Source organism: Pseudopipra pipra, chromosome 9 (assembly GCF_036250125.1).
Source record: "Pseudopipra pipra isolate bDixPip1 chromosome 9, bDixPip1.hap1, whole genome shotgun sequence".
NCBI classification, from domain to species: domain Eukaryota; kingdom Metazoa; phylum Chordata; class Aves; order Passeriformes; family Pipridae; genus Pseudopipra; species Pseudopipra pipra.
In genome coordinates this window covers 4,959,891-4,979,673 of record NC_087557.1, presented here as the reverse complement: position 1 = coordinate 4,979,673, position 19,783 = coordinate 4,959,891, and the positions used below count along the sequence as shown (strand labels likewise).

At 53.6% G+C, this 19,783-nt stretch overlaps 1 protein-coding gene across 9 annotated transcripts in view; it reads right to left on the bottom strand.

Annotated features, from left to right (window-relative positions):
• CACNA1E (calcium voltage-gated channel subunit alpha1 E) overlaps positions 1–19,783 on the bottom strand; it is a 118,200-nt gene that overhangs the window by 12,046 nt on the left and 86,371 nt on the right. For 4 of the 9 annotated variants that reach the window (XM_064664220.1, XM_064664213.1, XM_064664217.1 and 1 more), the window contains 14 exons: positions 17,422–17,433; positions 15,963–16,059; positions 14,672–14,832; positions 14,138–14,275; positions 13,384–13,585; positions 13,022–13,186; positions 12,432–12,542; positions 11,402–11,485; positions 11,194–11,319; positions 10,932–10,997; positions 8,907–8,998; positions 8,610–8,775; positions 8,320–8,447; positions 1,650–1,746 (listed from right to left, as the gene is read on the bottom strand). In XM_064664220.1, coding sequence (XP_064520290.1) covers positions 1,650–1,746; positions 8,320–8,447; positions 8,610–8,775; positions 8,907–8,998; positions 10,932–10,997; positions 11,194–11,319; positions 11,402–11,485; positions 12,432–12,542; positions 13,022–13,186; positions 13,384–13,585; positions 14,138–14,275; positions 14,672–14,832; positions 15,963–16,059; positions 17,422–17,433 — 1,645 coding nt within the window. Of the gene's footprint in view, positions 1–1,649; positions 1,747–5,754; positions 5,852–8,319; positions 8,448–8,609; positions 8,776–8,906; positions 8,999–10,931; positions 10,998–11,193; positions 11,320–11,401; positions 11,486–12,431; positions 12,543–13,021; positions 13,187–13,383; positions 13,586–14,137; positions 14,276–14,671; positions 14,833–15,962; positions 16,060–17,421; positions 17,434–19,783 lie in introns of all 9 variants that reach the window. The other 5 variants (XM_064664214.1, XM_064664218.1, XM_064664222.1 and 2 more) reach the window with 3 other exon arrangements.

Sequence of the window (19,783 nt, the reverse complement as noted above, 5' to 3'; positions counted from 1 at the left end):
AAAAAAAAATAAAAAGCAACAAAGAGTGTCAAAACAGCACAGCCAAAAAAGAAGGGCAAGGATCACCCCGCCAACCCACCCACCCACCCACCCCCGGCTCCTTCCACCCCAGGACACCGGCTCACTGCCTTCCAGGGCTCCTCCTGCACCCCAGGAACGGCCCCTGAGCCCCCCTCCCCATGGCACCGGGGCTGCCACAGCACCTCCCGGCACTTTTGGGAAGACACACCTGATCCATCAGGGATGCAGGCATGTGGGATGTGCGGGAAGGGGAGAGGGGGCTCAGGTTTCCGTTCCCAGGTGGTTTGGCTTTCCAGCTCTCAACCCTTCCCACCTGGGGCAGGGGAGAGGAGGGTCCCTAACCTTCAGGGACTTCAGATTGGCTGGATTCCTCTAGCATGCTACATCCTGGCGCTCCCTTTTTGCGTCTTTCAGAGATGAAGTTTGCCAGCACATGCAGGGGGTCCAAATTATCCAGGGGCGGGGAAGGGAAGGGAAGGGAGGATAGAAAAAGTGCAGAAGGAAAGAGAAAAGGGCAACCAAGGCAGGTTAGACACGCCATGCTCCTTCCCCACCCTGGGCAGGCGGGGTGCAAACCGAAGTGACCAGATCCACTTTCCCGAGAGTATATTTTGCTTTGTGAATACCTTGGGTCATCCCTTCCCTGCCCATTTCTTTTCTTTTTCGCATGGATTCTCATGTCCTTTCCCTGTCTTCAAGCCTCCCTTTTTCTCCTGGAAAAGTGTGATGGTGGATGTATGCTTGTGTGAACAAACAAATGAGAGCTGGAGAGGGTGGAAGCGTGTTTGGAATTGTGCAGGAATCCCCTTGCGCTAGCCCTGAACACTGCTGAAAGGGCTGTGGGCAGCAGCCCATGGCCAATAAAAGCTTCCATTTGCTCCACACCTGGACAACAAATCACTCCAAAGCTCTTGGTCTTGTCCTGGCAGATAATGCCCTCAGCAAAGCCATGCAGCTCCCACCCCACGTCCTTCAGGGCTTCCTGTGCTCCTGCTCCATGCCTGCACAGCTGGGAACACGCTGTGCCGGTGCCAGGAGCTGATTGAGAGCCACCACCCCAGGGGGGAAAACTCAAGAGGCACCTTTGGAAGGCACCTGGCTTTGCCTTGCACAAGCCATCCTTGGGATAGCCCCTGCCAGTGCACCTGGCTCCTCACACACAGCAGAGCTGCTTCTATGGGGTTTGTCCTTGCTGCCCACCTGCCTCCCATCTCCATGGGCTTTCTGTGCTGGCTGGGATGAGGGTGGTTCCAAACCCCAGGGATGAGCTCAGTTCAGCGAGCTCCTAAGGACATCTCACTCTCCTAACTGTACTACAGGGCTGCTCCTCACCTCACCCCCTGCAACCCTCCCACTTCCACACTACTGCTCATCCTGCCCCTCCTCTTCCACTGGGGTCTTCCATCCCCGGGGCTCTGAGTGACCACGGCAGTGCCACGTGCGTGGGCAGTGGAGAGCAGCCAACGTGGCCAGGGCTCTTCTGAGCACACCAGGCTCCCCAGGGGCAAGCTAAACACATGTTGGACTCCCCAGCACCTCCCCGGCTCCCCCAGTCCCACCTCCCGCAGGTCCCTTGAGCCCCAGCTCCTGCTCAGCTCTGACCCCCGTAGAAGGAAGGGTTGATCTACCTTATAGGCCACTTTGGAAGGACATCTCTTGCCGAGGCCTAGCGGTGGTGACATAAGAGTCAGCATTTCATACATCTCAGTGTAATGGATTCGGCCACTGCTCATGGAGGGGGAAGGGGAGGGAGGGAGATGCAGAGAGAGAGGAGGCATTCCCAGAGAGCAGAAAAACGTACAAACGAAAAATAGTACAGGAAAACAGGAGAGAAAAAAAACAAACGGACAAACAGGAAAAGAACAGGAAACCCGTTAATCAAGGCAAATCATACATGAGAGACTGTCCTGATGTGGATTTATAGCACTGCTCACACAGACCCAGGAATGCTGGCAGAAAGCAACTCACCCCTCTCCTCTCTGCTGCTGGCCTCAAGTACCTGTCTCGCTACCATGCTGGGGCTCCTCCTCTGGTCTCAAACCCTTTCCTAAAGCCCTCCAGCAGCCCCCACCTTGTCCCACAGGTTCCAGGGCTGTGTGCGAGTGGTATAAATCAGATACACGGCACTCGAGCCATGGGTTATTTGAGGTCTCGGTGGTTTGCACCGCAGTGCTCTGTGGCCTCCGTAGCGTCTTCCCTCCCGGGGGGGGCCTGGGTATTGCTTTGCATGGCCACCTAACCCATAGCCGGAAGGCTGTGTATCCCCAGCTCGTGGGGTCTATGCAATTGGGAGGCAGCATCTTGCATAGAAGGCAGTGGGCCAGGGTCACTTGTCAAAGGAAGATGCCCAGTTGCTTCCGTCTGGCTCTGCGGATGGACCACTTTCCCACCATGCACCAGTGCAAAAGGCATGCTGAAGTCGGCTGAAAAAACAAAACCGGGAGGAAAAGTTGTACATGCCATGCTCCCGCCCTGGCTCTCTCCCACATGCGGCTGCAAGTTCCACCAGGTTGGAGTTTAAAGAGTCTCAGCAGAGGCAGCTGTTTGGGCCTTCCAACATTGGGGTTCGTTTGGGTTTCCCAAGGGAGGCAGGTATGGCAGGCCCCCACCTCGCGCTCCTCTGCTCCATGAGGACCTGCCTAGGACTGCTGCAGTGAGGAATGCTACTAACAACAGGCCACCTGGTGATGCCTTGAGCCCTCTGCCAGGCTGAGACATTTGGGCTGTGTCTCCCTCTTTCTGCACATCCACATTTCCCAGGGATCCTGGGCTCGGCCACCTCTTCTTCCCCTCATGCCAGGCTTCTGTCCTGCACTGCAAGGTTCAGGATGCTTAATGGGCAGGGGCAACCTCACAGTGACAAAGGCATGAACCCTTCCAGGTGGGCTGGGAGGATGCTGCTGGAGAGGAGCCCACCTCAGCTGGGGTGGCCTGGGAGAGAGGGCACTGCTGAAAAATTAAGCACCTCCACAAGATCTTTGCTTCTTCCCTAGAACGTGCTCAGAGCAGTGTGGAAGAGGGAGAAGATATCTCCTCAGGGAGTACCTGTGGTCTGGAAGCAGACTCCTGCCCAAAGAGGTCCCACCAAGATAAGTTCTGACAGTTCAAATGTGAAGCAGAGATGGTGATGTCCCTCAACAGGAGCTGTTTGGGGTACAGGCATAGAACAGGCTGGACCATCCCCTTTGAGACCTAACATACCTAAGTGGGTGGAAAAGAGGATTGATAACAACACTGCAGAACATTAAGTGGGATGATCAAGAGGAAATATCCAGATCCAGGAGTCTGTAAGCAGCGCCTTGGCAGAGCTGGATATGCACTGACTCAAGGTGTCTGAAAATGAGATGACTTGGAAATTTTCGTGCATTAATTTAGTGCTAAAAGGAAGCAAGACAGTGATCTTCCACCCACCCTTCCTGGTAGGGGGGATTTTAGGGTACCCAGCACATGACAGGCACTGTCTTTCATACTGAGATTCTCTGCACAACGAAGGAGGAATAGATTCCTGTGACAGGAGTTTTGCATCAGTGACCAAGAAGGACTGCACGAGAACTGCACTTTGCTGCTCCTCACAGCAGACACCTTAAAGCTTTCTGAGCAGCACAGCTGTGCCCAGAAACTACTTCCCCATGGAGTGAAGCACTGGCAGGCACATGGAATGACATCCATCTGAACAGGAAGGCTCCAAACAGCTGATCCAAGCACAGGAACATCCTTGATGTGAGAGCTGACCCATCTACCCGTGTCTGGACGGAGATGTGACCCATGGCTACAGCACAAGGTGGCCTGTAAAACCAGCAGGGACTAATGGCTTAGTCCTGGTCCTCAGAGAACCCTGTGAGTGATAGAGGAGGAAATCCGGGGGACCTCTCTCCTCCTGTGGTTAGGAAATAAGTACTGTGCCATAGCAGGCTGTTAGGAAAAGCAAGGGATGTGAGAGTAGATTCAGGAATAGGTGATGTCCACAGGAACATCATCTGTGGAGCATTCCCCCAGCAGGCAGGGCAGGCTCACTGAACTGAAAGGAGTGCAAGTTGGGTTGGCATTTTGGGATCTGACAAGATGCAACAACCACGTGGGTTTTCTTTCATCAGTTGCCTTTTGGGAATTGTTCCAGGGCAGTCAGAATCCCTGAAAAGCTCTTGTGTCCTTGAAGTACTTCAAGCACAGTGAGGAGGAGATCAAGGTAACACAAGGAAGAGATGGGGACGGTCTCCCTCACATGACGACAGAAGCTGCTCTCAGTACCCTTGGCTTCCACCTCACCTTGAGTTTATCCATCTGCACTGTTCTGCCCATCCACAGTCAGCAGAAATCCCAGATTGCTCCAGAGCTCCCTCTTCCTAGGAAGCATTGCAGGTACCCCTTTAAGCACCAGGTGATCCAGCTTAGGAGAGCAGTGTCTGCCAGTGGAGCCCTGTTGATAACGAGAAAGACTAACAACTCCTCCCAAAGGTGTCTTCTGTCTGCAGGGACCTGGGCAAGTGTCCTCAGCAAAGGTGCCATCCTTTGCCAGGGATGCAACAGACAAGAGTGGAAAGACTTCAAGGAGCTCTTCCTGGAGCAGATGAGCCATCTGAGATTCTTGCAAGAAATTTCCTGTCCCTAAATACCTCTTTCTAATGACTGAGCATCCAGGCCTTGTCTTGCTTGCTCTGCTTTGCCTCTTTGGTGGTGCATCATCCCCACATCCAGACGTTGAGGGTGACAGACCTGTTCCAAGGATGCTGAGTGAAAGAAGCTTCTCTGATGTTTTGAGAATGATGTGGCAACTACACTATGCTGCACCAAGGAATCCTCTTCTTCTGCAGAGCCAAGATCAAAGGCCAGAGGCATCTGAGCTTCCCTCGCACATCTCAGATGCTATGAGGGATGCAGAAGGAAGAGCAAGTTCTACGATTCATTCTTTCATGCCATGGCATAGGTCATGGCACTTCAGGGAAAGTGGCAGGTACAGGATTTTGCTCAGCTGCCATCCCAAAGTAAAATTAAAAAAAAAAAAGGTGCAAGTCAGTGAGACACATGGAGACCAAATCACTCATGGCCAGCAGCTGGGAGCTTGGCTCAAGATAAGGGAGAGGAGCTGTTGAGCTCCAGAGATGTGCCCTGGTGTCACCACCTCTCAGGTAGATCCAGCAACCCGTGGGCAAGACTAGCAAAAGCCCTGCTCCCCAGACACATGGTTGGTTGTCCTCCAAAGTGCCACACTTGAGAAAGGGTCTGTTGGGTACAGCACAGCATCCCCCCAGGGAGAGGGGTCACCCTGGCCTCCCCATCCTCCCCCCAGCCCTCACTCCTCAAAACAACAGCGAAGTCCCCAACATCCTCCAGCCTTCGCTCCCCCGCTTCCCTCCCCAGGAGCAAACCACATCTCAGCCCCGCAAAAAACTCCCTGTCCCGTGTAAGGTACTTTGAGAAGCCGAGCAGGGATGGTGGCATTTGGCCTGGCACCCTTCGGGGCTCTCTGCGCCGGTGGAACTGGGGTGGGGGGCTGGCTGGGGGACGCAAATTGTCAAAACCCACCCCAGGAGGCTCTGAGCCCCCCCGGCCCCGCTCATGCCTCCCCTCGAGGGGAACAGCTGCTGGCTCTGGGAGGCAGTGGACCTCTTTAAACTCGAAGGAAAGCAACGTCAGGGTTCCCTGGGGAGGCGCGGTGGCGGTGGAGCAGGGGGGGAAGGAGGGGTGGATGGTGCGTCCCGTGGCCAGGTTGTGGCGGAGGACTGGGAGGCAAACCTTGCACGCCACCCTGTAGGGGCAGTTCTCTCCTAGGCCCAGAGGAGGCGAGATCACCCGTACTAATTTGTACATATCCTTATACGAGATCCTGCCGCTGCAAAGGAAGCACAGGTGGGTTAATAGGACACTGAGAGGGAGGAGGGGGGGATGGAAAGCTTAACCGGGGGATGCTGGGGCCATCTGTGGGGCAAGACCCCCAGGAGCACATGGCTCTTCTCCTTCTGGCTCTGTCAGACCCAGAGAGGGGAAAGCTGTGAGCATCAGCTACTGTCTTCTCTACCATGAGAGTCAGCTCATATCTCCTCACACTGTCCCATCTTCACCCTGGAGAAGGACAGTTCTGGTGGTGAACACCACTCCATCACCCTTCCTCATTGTGCCCCTGACCCCTATGCTTGGTGGGAGAGGGCTGGGATTTTAGACAGGATGAGCCTGTAGCTTGGCTGGGTCCTCGCCACCACAAGCCCTTCCGATGGAGTTGTGTCCCATCACATCAGCAGAGACCCTGCCCTCACACAGCCAACTCTCTGGGCCTCACAAGGTCCCAGGGAAGTTGGCAGCTGAGCCACTTGACTCCAATATCTGGGGAACCTGAGATGGGGAGAGATAATGTGACCAGCTGGTGGCTGTGGCACTAGCACCTGGGTCTCTCACGGTCCAGTACTGTGCTCCGACCACCAGACCATGCTCTGCCAAGGGTACACATTATTAGAAGCAAACCTTCCCCTGCACACACCCCTTCTTGCCCACAGAAGCACATCTCCCCAGACCCGGTGCAGCTGTCACAGGATACAGCCTGTATCCTCCTGCACCACTGAAATATCGAAGCAGTTGTGGCAGAGAGCTGGCAGGAGAGGGTGCAGGGGCCGTTGGATGCTGAGCCTCCCACTCTACTCCAGACCAGAGCCCTTTGGGAAGCAGGACCCTGTGGGGTGGAAGTGCTGAGGTGCAGCGTGCTGCAGCCTCCCGGGCATCCTTGGACAAGCTTGGAGGGAAACCACGCGAGGAGGCAAAGAACAGCATTACCACCCTACCCAGTGCCTTCGCCTCTGGTTTTCTCCTTGCTCGTCTCCCATCCCCTCCCCATTGCATGGAGAACCCAACCAGAACCCAACCATCTGGACAAAATTCATCCGTGAGCCCCCCTGGAGTTGGGTGTTCCCCCCATGAGACCTTCGTGGGATGGTCCCGGTGTCAGGAAGCAGAAGTGCTGCCCCACTCAGGCACTGGGACCCGTTTGGATGTACTCACCCGTTCCTCACCCAGCACTGGAGGCCAGGGCTGCCCTGGCAGGCCCTGCACCACCAGCTCCTGTGCATGTCCCCTAATCACTGGCTACATACTATGACAAAAGAGCACAGCTTGCTCAGAAATCAGAGGGGCACATGGCTCAGACAGAACAGCCCAGACATGCTTTTACTGTGACTCTCCTGGAGAATGAGGCCACAAATATGGGGGGCAGAAGTGAATGAAGTGCCTGGTGTGAAGAAACCCTTCCCAAGAGTCATGGTGAGATGCCCCACCCTGAGCAGCTGAGTGTTTCACTGCTCTCACCTGCTCTCCTTTCTCTGAGGTGCAGCTGATATTAGGCATAAAAAAATATCTTGGCTGTGGCTGGTCTTTTGAGGGGCAGGACATTAACAGCGGAGGCAAAGAGTCTCCAAAGGGAGCACGTGTGTTTGCCAAGGGCTCTCCAGCTAAGATCACCCACGCTCTGCAGCAGCAGTGGTAGGTCATGGCTCCAAAGAGACTGTCCCTGGGCTGAGGGGGGAAGGAAGGGGCCACATAAGGCACCCTTGTGGTGTTGGGGCTGAGTGAAGGGCGAACATGCTCCCAGAGCTGCCAAGGGCTCCCCATTGCACTAGGGATGCTTGAGACCAGCCTTGGAGGAGGAGGAGTGGACAGCAAGCCCCCTGTAGTAGCAGCAGCAAGAGCAGAGCCAAAGTCTGGCCACCCACGGTATGTACAGCCACTGTGAGCCCATCCTGTTGCTGGAACAGGCTGCTGCCTGCAAACAGGAGCCCTGCTCACCAGGGTCCTCATCAGCAAGGGCAGAAATGCAGGAAACAAAGTCCTCCCATCCCTAGAGGGGTGGGCTGGCCAGCATGGGAACACAGTTCCCCAAACAAGGTCCTCCCCAGGGGGCTTGGCAGGAGCTCAGCAGACCCCCAGCATCTCTCCATGGCTGGGAACAATCCCTGCTTGGCCCTGCTCTGATGTGGAGCTGTGGGTGCTGGGGACCAAGGGATGGAGCCAATCTCAGGGCAGAGGCACCCAGATGGTGCACAGGGAAAGGGAAGGAGGCTGAGAGGGATCTGCCCACTTGGAGAGGAAAGAGCAGGAACCTCCAGCTCTCAGGATAAACACCATGGCAAACCATGAACATCACCCAAGATGCCTGTGGCACCAGCCATTGTAGGAACCACCTTCTGCCCTTGGGTGACAGCAGACCACCCCTGACCATCCCAGGCATCACTGATAGTTCCAGTAGTAGAACACAGAGACTCTTATTTAAAACCAGCTCTGAGAGGTTGCTCAGGAGAGAAGGAGCTGGCTACATACCACGCTGCTCTGTCATACTCTGCCCAGATCCGGACAAACTCATCTAGATGGTGAGGTCCCAGGATGGAGGAATCCCTTGTCAGGTACTCAAAATTGTCCATGATGACTGCCACGAACAGGTTGAGCATCTAAATGGAAGGGAAAAAAGCAGAGAGAAAGGAAAGTGGGGGGAGAGGGAGCAAAGAAGGGAAGGGAGAGAGAAGGAAGATTGTGGGAAGATGATGGAGATGACCCTGTGGTTGGGGTGCTGATGAGGGGGATCCCCAGGGCTCTTGGGGGAAGATACTAACCAGGAAGGAGCAGAAGAAGATGAAGGAGACGAAGTAAACGTAGGCCAGGTCGGTTCCACAGCGCTCATTCTCGCTCTGCCCGGATGTTGCCGTCGTGTCTGGCTCGCAGCCTTTGCCCTCCAGGCAGGACAGCATGATCTCCTGCCATGCCTCTCCTGTGGCACTCCTGTGCCCAACATAGCCATTCTCAGCAGCTCATGGTGGCACCGGATGGAGTCAGGGCAGGATGCCCCTGGGAGAAATCTCACAACCCCCTGCCCAAGTTAAACACCTCTGGCATGTTCCATGGCTGCTTACCTGAAGAGGAGCATGAGGGAGCCCAGGAAGCTGCGGAAGTTGTTGTGTCGGTTGATGTGGCTTTCCTCATCTAGTTTGATATTGCCAAAAACCTACAGGAGGGAGAAAAATAGCTCAGTTCTTCAGGCAAGAACTCTTCTGCCAGGGAAGCAGCTTCACATTCACATTCCCATGCCTGAAAACATTCAAGGCCAAGATGGACAGGGCTCTAACCTAGTTGAAGATGTCATTGCCATGGGATTGGACAAGATGACCTTTACAGTCCCTTCCAACCCAAACCATCTAAGACTCTGATTCTACAAAAAGCACCCCAGCAAACACAGGCTGGTGCACAGCCAGCGCACCAAGGAGCTGGCGCCAAGCAGCCATTGGGGAAGGACTCTCCTCTCCTTGGCAGGGATTTACAGTGGGTGGCAAAGGCTGAGAGAGGCTGAGCTACCATGGAAACAGGAGCACAGAGGACCTGGGATCAACCGAGTCCAACCGCTCCACATCCACCCCTCTGCTGCGCCACAAGCGGCCCCTGAGCACGGCACAGCACCCGGCACTTCTGAGCGCACCGGAGGGGCAGGGACAAAGTCCCACCGCTGCGGGCAGGGGCTGGGTCGTGGTCCTGGGAACTCCCAGGAGCTTTTCCCTCGGTGGACAAATGGTCTGTGACGCTGGAGTCAGGCACAGCAGTACAAACAAGGCAGGGAAGGGCTCAGGGAGGGTGGGACAGACAGACTGCTAAGCCGCCACGGACAGCCAGACACTTGGCACTACCATTCCCAGGGCCAGGAGAGGCAACAAAGCCACAAACATGGACAATATTGTAACAATGACCCACAGCCAAGGCCATGGAAAGACATAACGAACATTCATAAAGTGCCTCAAACAGGAAAAATGTGCTGTTATTACTGTTAAATATTTATTCCCCTTTCCCTGAACCTAAAAATACACTAGCTGCAGAGTATTTTTTCCCTGTACAGGTTTTTTGGAATGTGTAATTGTAGAATATTTTCTGCCTCCAGCTATTTTGCTCAAATAACGCCCACAGACTTTACTGCTTGGGGATTTGTTCACAATGGTGTTAAGAAAAAAAAATAAAATAAATCAAATACTACCACATGGCGGGGGGGGGGCTGAGTCAGATGGCGGCTGTTTAGCACGGAGAACACCTGGAGCTGGTGCCGAGATGTGTAGGGCAGAGCAGCAAAAACCAGCCACGGGACTCTCGGGGCGGGAGAGAGGGGGTGGAAGATCCTAAACACCAGCGCTGCCAAAAATCTGCCTGTCCTGGCAGCGCATGTCAGGCACTAGGTACTGCAGCAGCTCATCAGGCAGCTCCACAACCCAAGTGTTCGTCGTCAAAGGTGCTTTGTCAGATCCTCAGCGTGGGATTTAGTCACCGCAGAAGTGAGGCGGCCCCGCAGCACGTGCAGAGCTGAGCATTTTAGCTCACGTGCTTCTTATTTACCAGTTGGAGCCTGGAAAGCTGCTGTCTCCTCATGCTCTGCAGCCCTCCCACCAGTTGGTGGGTCATCACCGGGCTCTAAGCAGGACTGCCCAAGCAGTGGCACAGCTACAACATAAAGGCTTTCCGGAGGGATGAGGTGGACAATTGGGCTGCAGGGATCGCTGCTGTGATCCAGCCGTTCAGATGGGAAAGACAGAAGGCTGCTCACCTGGTCCCTCAGGCACGAAATCAGTCCCTGGGGGCTGTCTAGTCAGAGATTTAGTAGTTGCTAAACAAAGAGGTGGGGATTTGCCAGCAGCCACTACACAGGATGCCTAACTGAGTCTGCAAGGCCACATGTTTAAAGGTCCAAGTTGGGAAGGCAGCTGCAGAGCAAGACTGAACAAGCCCATGGCAGTTTCCCCAGGGCACATGGCTCTGCAGCTCCCAAACAAGCTGTTCCACCCTCAGGACCTTCTCAGACACCGTGACCAAGTGAGGCAATGACAGGCAAGCACAAGGCTTGCTCCTGTGTGTACTGCTGAGGACATGCAGGCTGTCCATGCCAGAGGGATGTCTGTGCTCACCTGCATCCCAATGATGGCATAGATGAAGAAAAGCATGGCGATCAGGAGGCAGACATAGGGGAGCGCCTGCAAGAGAAGCAGATGAGTCATCCCATCATTTATCACACGTCCAGCTCCAGAGGAGTACACAAAGCACAGTGGGCAGGTAAGCTGTGCCCATCCATCTCTCCTACGAGCCAACAAGACCTTCGGAACAGCCTGCACTTGGGAGCAGCACCACATCACTGTGGCCTGGGTGGAGATCACGGCACGTGAGACTTACCTTGAAGGACTGCACAAATGTCCAGAGGAGGATGCGGATGGTGTAACCCTGGCGGAGCAGCTTGATCAGCCGAGCAGCCCGGAAAAGCTTCAGGAAGCTCATGTTGAAACTGCTGGTGTTCACCAGCTGGGAGGAGATGAGAGAGTCAGAGGGAGGTGGGAACCCTCAGGGCCATGCTACACCCTGCTGCTCCCAGCCCCTGCCTCACCTTGGTGTCTGTCAGGATGATCTCCGTAATGCTGCCGATGACGGTGATGAAATCAAAGATGTTCCAGGTGTCCCGGAAATAATTCTGCAAAAGGAAGGAAAGAGGGAACGTGGATTTGAGCTCAGGGATGGCAGGTCTGAAAGGCACTGGGCCACAGGCCAAAGCTGCTCATGGACAACCATGGAGACCTTGCAGCCCATTTGTATGCAGCCAGGGTCCGGAATACCGTCCTTTGTCTGAGACAGTGGCAGACCTGAGCATGTCTGCAGCAAGCACCTTCTCCTGGGAGATGATTCATACATCCAACAGGCCACCCTAGCAAATGGGAGCAGGAAAAGTAGCCACAGACAGTCTAGGTCAGGCTGTAACAGCTCATCATGCCAGCTCTCACAGCCAGGAGGCTGCTTTGCCCTCCTCTTCATGGGCACCTGGACCCACCTCAGCCCTGCTGTTTGTGCAGCAGCTGGTGCAAGACCAAAGGTGGCTGGTGAGACTGGGAGCAAGGAGGGTGGCTAGGAACCCTGCTGCTGGTGGACCTTATCTCCCATAAGCAGGAAAGCATAGGTGGAGGCAAGGCAGTCCATGGTTTCAAATCTTAAGTGAGCAGCTGGGGACTTGAGGACAGTGAATCAGGCAAGAAAGTTTCACTGATTCTCAGATCTGATCCAAATGATACAGCCCAAGGGCAGCAGTGCATCTCCTGACCCTCTGGGGACAAGGGACCACAGCCACCAGCACATGCAGCAGTTGGCCTAAACAGAGCCGTGGTACAGCACATACATGGTCCAGGCACCAGAGTACAGCAGAAACAAGGCAAGAAGTAAAGCAGCAGTGTGGCTTCACCCAGCAGCATCCATCAGTAGGAAGTGTAAGGAGAACCAAAGGAGCAAATCCACCCCAAAAGCAGCTCTCAGGCCAAGATCCAAAATAAGCAGCAAGAACTCCACATTATTAACACCTTCCCCCTGTGATCTGTGTGCTGCCAAAGTCCAAATTAACACCCTTGTAAAGAACAGGAGCAGCCACTTACTAGGAAGCCAAAAGCGATGATCTTGAGGACGCACTCCAAGGAAAACACCATGGTAAAGGCGATGTTCAGGTACTTCAGGGCCAGCTCATAGGTGTATGGAGCAGAGTAGTACTGATGGAAACAGAGAGACATTGCTAGCCAGGAGGGGGCCTGCCAGCCCTGATAGGCTGATAGACCTGATGTGGTCATGTTTATTGCTCTGGCTGCATCAAGACTTGCTTTCTTTCTCCACCCAGGACAAATCTGTAGTGGTCCATGTTCCTTGCCCTGGGGGTCTCAAGAACATCTCCTCCTTACTTCTCTACCCCTCTCCCAGGAAAGCTGCCACTCCTTCTAAACAGGAGGCAGACAGTAAATTCAGATCTGTCTCCACTAGTTAAGAGGTCCAGATAGTTTGGGACATCTCACTTAGAAAAGATGTCACCTCCAGTTTGGGGCACGTGGTGTTTCAAGTGCCTATGCCAAGGGAACACATGCTCAGACTCTGCCTCAAAGCATCTCCACGACCAAAACACACTCCGGTCTCACCCTGATTGATCCTCCTTCTCCCCACTGCTCCAACCAGGACAGGCTCACTCTGACTGGCTCACCTTCATCATCAGCACCACGGTGTTCAGCGCTATCATGGCCATGATGGTGTACTCGAAGGACGGGGACACCACGAAGTGCCAGACGCGGTACTGGAAGGTGTGTCGGTTCTGGGGCATGTACCGCGTCAGGGGCTTGGCACTGATGGCAAAGTCAATGCAGGCCCTCTGGAATAAAACAACGTGCATCACAACCCGGCTGATGGAGACATGGGGGACAGCGGCTGCCACATTTCTTTCCTTCACGATCTGAGAAAGCACGTGGCCTGCGGGTTTCCTACACCTTTTCAATACCTGGGGAGCTCCAAGTTCCCAAACTGCAAAAAACCCATGGAAGCATCTTCTTCCCCCCTTCCAGACTGTACCTCGTTCTTCTCCAGACTGCACTCCTCCATCATTTTGTCTCCTTGCTCTTGGAACGTAATGATGATGAGAGCCACGAAAATGTTGACGAAGAAGAAAGGGAAGACCACAAAATAGACGACATAAAAAATGGACATCTCCATGCGGTTGCTGCGGCTGGGCCCACGGTCCTCCTCCGTCACGTCCACCGAATGCTGCAGCACCCTGTGGGCAGACAGGTGAAGAAAAGCAACCAGAGGTAGGTCCTTCGGGGCTGCCACCACGTGGCACTTCCAATGGGACTCGCTCTGTACAGCCAGCTCTGTCTGTCCCCCCTTGTGCAATGACAAGGTAAAGCTCTGTCCTGATCTGCTTTCAAGACCTTTCTAAGTAGCTACAGCTTGTTTTACGGTGTTTTGACTGTGCCTCTGATGGAAAATGGATTTTCCTGCGGTCTACACACAGAGAATAATACTGCCCAAGCTCACATGACCATGTACAGAGGTCTATTCCTATGGTCATCTCTAACATTGACCTAAAATGTATCACAGGGCCATAGAGAAGAAAGGATTATCCGTTATTCACTCCTTAAGGAAGAAGCTAACTCCAGCCACGGCCCCAGCCTCATAGGAGAGCTAAAAGCCCTTTTGTCTTGATATAATTTCTCATTGTTCCTCTCCTCCTTCCTGCCCAGCAGTTCCTCTCTCAGTCCCACCTGGGATCCAATGGGGATGTGATCACCCCCATTCAAGGGGACAGACAGAGAAGAATACTCACTGGGGCCAACCCTCGCCGGTGGAGACTGTGAACAGGGTGAGCAAAGCCCAGATGATATTGTCGTAGTGAAACTCATGGCGTTTCCATTCCCGGCATTTCACCTCCATCTTGTTCTTCTCATGGTCCACGTAGTTCCCTCTGCAAGGTTGGGAGAGAGCAATGACCTTGTTTTTCACACTGCCAGACTAAAGGATGGTGGGTGTAAACCCTGAGGGAAGCATGTGTGTGCAGTGAGGGGCACCTCTCCTCCTGCAGGGATGGAGGGAGAAATGGGGAGAAGCTGGATAACAACCGTGAGGAAGCAGAGAAGGGGAAGGCAAAACAGAAGAGAGAAGGAGGAAAGAGCAGGAGCAAAATAAGGGTCTCTGCATCCCATGGAAGGATATACAGTGCTGACACAGCAGTGGGGCAGGGCTCATCTCATGCCATCCAACCCAAGAGATACAGACAAGAGCGAGTCATGACCAAGGACTTAACTGGGAACCACAGCAGACATTACCCAGAGGTGTCAAGCAGCATCAACAGGGAACCTACATGCAGTCCTTCTGTGTGTCCTTAGAGCTGTCAGTGCAGTAGAAAAACTTCCCCTTGAAGAGCTGGACAGCAATAACAGCAAAGATGAACATGAAGAGCTTGTAGACAATGAGGATGTTGAAGACGTTCTTGAGGGATGTCACGACGCAGTCAAAGACGGCCTGCAGGAGAGGGCAGAGCTCACCTTGGGGAACCCACAGTCCTGGCAAAGGGCAGGACCAAAACCCAGCTGTCATGTGGAAAGGCATTTCCCACTCCTGGTGGGGAAAGGAGGAAAAAAGCTGGGCCTTCTCCCAGGCAAAAAGCTATTTTATAAAGGAGGTTAACACCAGAGTACCCACAGCACACATGTACGCCCCATGCAGCCCCCAGAGCAGCACCAGGGATGGATGTTTGTATCCTCAGTGTTCTCTGCAACCAAGGTAGCAGACCAGACAGGGGACCATCCTAATGATGCAATTAGCAGCACTCAGGACTAATCAGTAAACACTTTGTTGTTTTGCATCACCCCAAATAACAAGGCAGAGCAAATACCTCTGCCTGCAGCAGCAGCACCTCCCTTAGTGCTCTCAGCCCTAGTTCTCATAGCACTTCATGTGAAAAACATCCATATCCCTGTTACATGGTGGAGACAGGCATTTCCAGAAATGAATTGACATGGGCTGAATCCATCCAGTGATCAGGGAGAAAAGCTGGGGTCAAACCCCATGTTATTGTGTTTCATTCATCAGACAAATAACCACATGTAAATAAAAAACAGGGTTGCCTCGGTCTCTTTCTCCTTTCTGTCTCCATACCCCATCAACTAAGGTAAGGAAATCCATAATCCTGCCTGTGTCACAGGAATAATCCCACTACTGAGATGGGAAATATCCCTCCAGTGCAACACCATGGCAGCATAGCACACAAAACCCCAAGTCCTTTGCAAGCTGCTCCGGAGAGAAAGACCATAAACTCCGGAAAGAGATTTGAGCTCTCCAAAACCAGGACAATCTACTTTTCAGGACAGCATCTGGGTTTTGCTGCCTCGCACCCACTCAAGCCCCACTGGCAGAGGAACTACCTCTGACACCTTGCAGAGGTCCGGGCTTGCTTTCAATAACTCATTGCATCTCCAGATATGAAGCAGCCTGAAGGGTGCTGTGGTTGAAAACAGGGCTCCTAAAGCACACCCAAAGCTTTGAAAACAACTTGTTCACCACCCACAAGCAAATCGATGTGCATGGTCCCTGACCCACCACTCCATGCAGGAGAAGAAGACAGGTGTAAGGCGGGAGATGGGGGTTGTTACCTTCAGCTTGGGCAGTCGCTTGATGGTTTTCAGAGGCCTCAAGACCCGCAGCACACGGAGAGACTTGATGGTCTTGATATCCCGGCCCTTGTTGGTCCTACCACATCGGAGGGAGGCACACACACCCAAAAATGGAACAGAGAGACAATAACCTTGTAGACCTGGATGCTCTGGGGGTTTAAACTGCTGACAACACACCCCCCCCAGCACGTGTGAAGGTGGGAACAGGAGGGGCACAAATGTGCGACTGCTGAGTGCTCAGCCCACCTAAACACATCTCCTCCAACACACACACTGACAGCTGGCAGAGATGAAAAATGAAACAGTGCTCTCCTCCTCGGGATTGGCACCTTTCCCCTTCACCAGGGAGCAGTGACCTTACCAAACCCCTCTGTGTGGGAAGCCGGGGCTGGGGCAGGCAATGCCAGACTTTCAGGGTAAAGGCAGTACAAGGAGCTTCCCTACTACAGGCATGTGCCTTTTGCAGGTGGGGCTTGCACAAGACTCCCACCATTGCAAATTGTCTTCTACCATTACTACTAGTTGCAAGAAATTAATAATAAAATGAGGGAGATGTACTCGATGGGATCTACATTGCCAGAGAAACTGTGGATGCCCCATCCCTGGAGGTATTCTAGGCAAGGCTGGATTGGGCCCTGAGTAACCTGGTCTAGTAGAAGGTGTTCCTGCCCAAGGGAGCAGGGTTGGACCCTTGGAAGGGTCTCTGAGGTCTCCACAGATTGGGGACCCAAAGTCAGCTGAGGCAGAGCTTACTGGTAGAATTACTGAGGAAAGCACACTCATGACCCTCATTTCTTGAATAGGATGATTATTCCCAACCACAATACCAGGGTTTTTTTCTTATGTTTTCACTGCCCATGGACTAGATCTCAGGATGGAGCAGAGATCCTGGTGAAGGTGGCACAGCTTGGATCCACCAGGCACCCTCGAAAAACATCAAGGAAATGACTTGCAACAACAGATGCTCCCAATTACACGGCTCCTCTGCTAGGGTTAATGCAACAGGGAGCACAATAATGGGCTTAATCGTTAAGAGATGTAAACAAAACCACTAATTAATAGCCCTCCCTGGGAGCACAGCCCCACACATGCATGGGAAGCAACTGTACAAACAGCCCTGGGACTCACTTTACACCTCCTGGTTCCTGTTTTGCTCATTATCAGGGGCCTGGGCATCTGACTCAGGGCTGGGCCGAGGATTTGGGGGCAGTGCTCAGCTGGTGCAAGCTGCCACCAAGGACAGCTCAACTGCAGTGATTAACATCTACTAAGGAGGGATCTCTTCAGACCTCAGGGGTGCCTGCACAGCAGTGTACTGCAGTCTCTGCAAATGCAGCTAAGGGTCAGCACTGGCACTGGACAGACCAACATCCATCTGCACCCGTCCCCCTGTGCTCCCCAGATCACCATCCCACAATATCCCAACCACCATAGTTACCCCAAAGCATTCCTGTCGGCGATCCAGCCCAGCAGCCACCAAACAGCACCAGCAGAGAGAGGGAAAAAGAGAGAAAAGAGGAAGAAGGTAAGAAAAGCATCAGGGAAGCTGCACAGCGACGACTGCAGCCTCTCAGGTACGGGGACCCTGTGGCAGCTGTCCATCACTCCATGCTTAGGTTGAAAGGCATAATGAGTAGACCACACTGTGTCCTTCAGGATGGGGCATATTTCCAGGGAGAGACTCATCCAGCAAGCCAGGAGATCCTGCCCTCCCTGCTGGAGGTGTTGGGTTGGGGGCACATAGCAAAAGCTCTGCTGCAAGAGAAATCTGCAGAGAGCAGGACACTGGGCAACAGCAGGTGGGTTCATGGTCCTCCTTAGCCAAGAGTTGAGGGGGGACCTCAAGAGTCAGCCCCAACCAGCCAAAGGTAAGTGCTTCCAAGGGAACCTACCTTCGAAGCCACAACAGTTCCCATCCAAATTCTGCCAAATCACCTCCATCAAGAAATCCACTGATTAAGAGCCTGAACTGCAGTACAGAATCTACTGCAACCCAGCAGGACACTCACTTGGACAAGCCAAGGTGGGCTACAAGGTCCTTAGTTGTAACCAAACCTCTGTCCCTGTTTGAGCTGAGTCCCTGCCACGTGCACACAGAGCACTCAGCGCCGCAGGCAAAGCCTACAGGTAAAACATTTCTTAAAACACATAAAAGTAACCCCAGACCCTGGCTGCACGTTAGTCCAACAGGTGGAAGGTCTGTTGAAAAGGAGACAGTTTAACTTTGCAGTACTTCTCTAGTGGGACCTCTGTCCTGACCAGCCTCACACCAGGTTATTTTGCAGTATGTAGGCATCCCTCTTTCTTCCAGACACTGATGTCAACTGGCAGAAGGAGATGCTGCTCTGCAAGGAAAGAGGCACCTCTGCTGGGCACCTGCCCTTGCTCACCAGGTAGGATGAGGGCTACACACTGACCACTCAACCTCTCCACCACCTCTGGGCAGCTGTGCAGAGCCACAAGCAAGTACCACTCCACTGCACAGTGCCTCCTCAGGAGGCATAAGTGAGCAGGGTCTTTAGTTATGGTTCTGGTTATTCCAGCTAACTGAATTTGAACTCTTTGGAGATTTACAGCTTTTTTATTCAGGCTGTGTATGGATTGATGTATTAGCTTTCCATGTGGAGAGCTATGGATGAACCGAGACGGCCTCTTGCTCAGGATGCACAGGCTGTGAGGGAGGAATGGACAAGCCACGATGGCACAGGAAGAGATGGCTTTATGGGTGGGCTCTTGCTTACTGGTGATTTGGTTGGGGCACCAACAGTCAGCAGATGATGTTGGAACCACCAGACCAGCTCAAAGACCTCACGGTGTGCCTACAGTCACACAGGACCCCTGTGGGAAAACCAAACCACAGAGGGGAGGCAAAATGGGGCAGAAAATCTTCGTGGCACGTCCCAGCACTTCTACTGGGAAGTGCTGGACTCAGTCACCAGCTGCTCTCATCCAGGTAATCGCCGCAGCCACTCCATGGCCATCACTGCCGACCCAGCACCATGGAGGAGAGGAGAGGGAGTACAAGAAGGAGGACAATCACCCCACCCCGGACCCACATCAGAGAGCTCATGGAGGGACAAAAAAAGGAGATGGATTCAAACATCACCACCAGAGTTTTCCTGTCAAGACCAGGAGGGAGGGTGGGAGGGAGGGTGTCAGGCTGGGACACGTAGACCTGGTGAACATCCTGCAGCTCCCGGGGGTGTAGCAGTGATGGGCTGCCAAGAGGAGAGGCAGGTGTTCTTATAAATGCTTTATAATGTATAAACCCATCGGAAATCACCGTGGATCCTTTGTTCCCCTCACTCCCAAAGCCATGAGATCATCTCCTCCAGCGGGAGCCACCGTTGGAGGCAGGGAGATGGACAATCCTGCAGGTTTATATTATAAAGAGCCCCTGTCCACAACACAAGCAACTCAGTATCTACCCACCTACGGCTACAAGAGTGAGCAGGCAACATCAATGCTTGTTGCAAACGGATGTGGAGATGCCAGGGCCTTCTCCATGGGAAGGGGTTCTGTGCCACAGCCCATGGCGGTGATCACCCTCGAGAATTCAGCTGCCCCATGCCCAGAGGGAATGTCCTTCCCTCCGGAGCATGGGTGGAGGCAGGCAGGTGACAAGCAGGGCTGGAAGGAACACGGCAGCTTCCCCACATGCTCAGTGCTGGACCCTGCTAGCTCCCAGGGCAATCCCAGGAGTTGTGCCACCTTTGTGGGGCGGGGGAAAGGGGACAGCAAACACAGATTACTGTACTGTTAGCACTGGTGAGGACACTCATCCACCCAGGAGCAGGCTG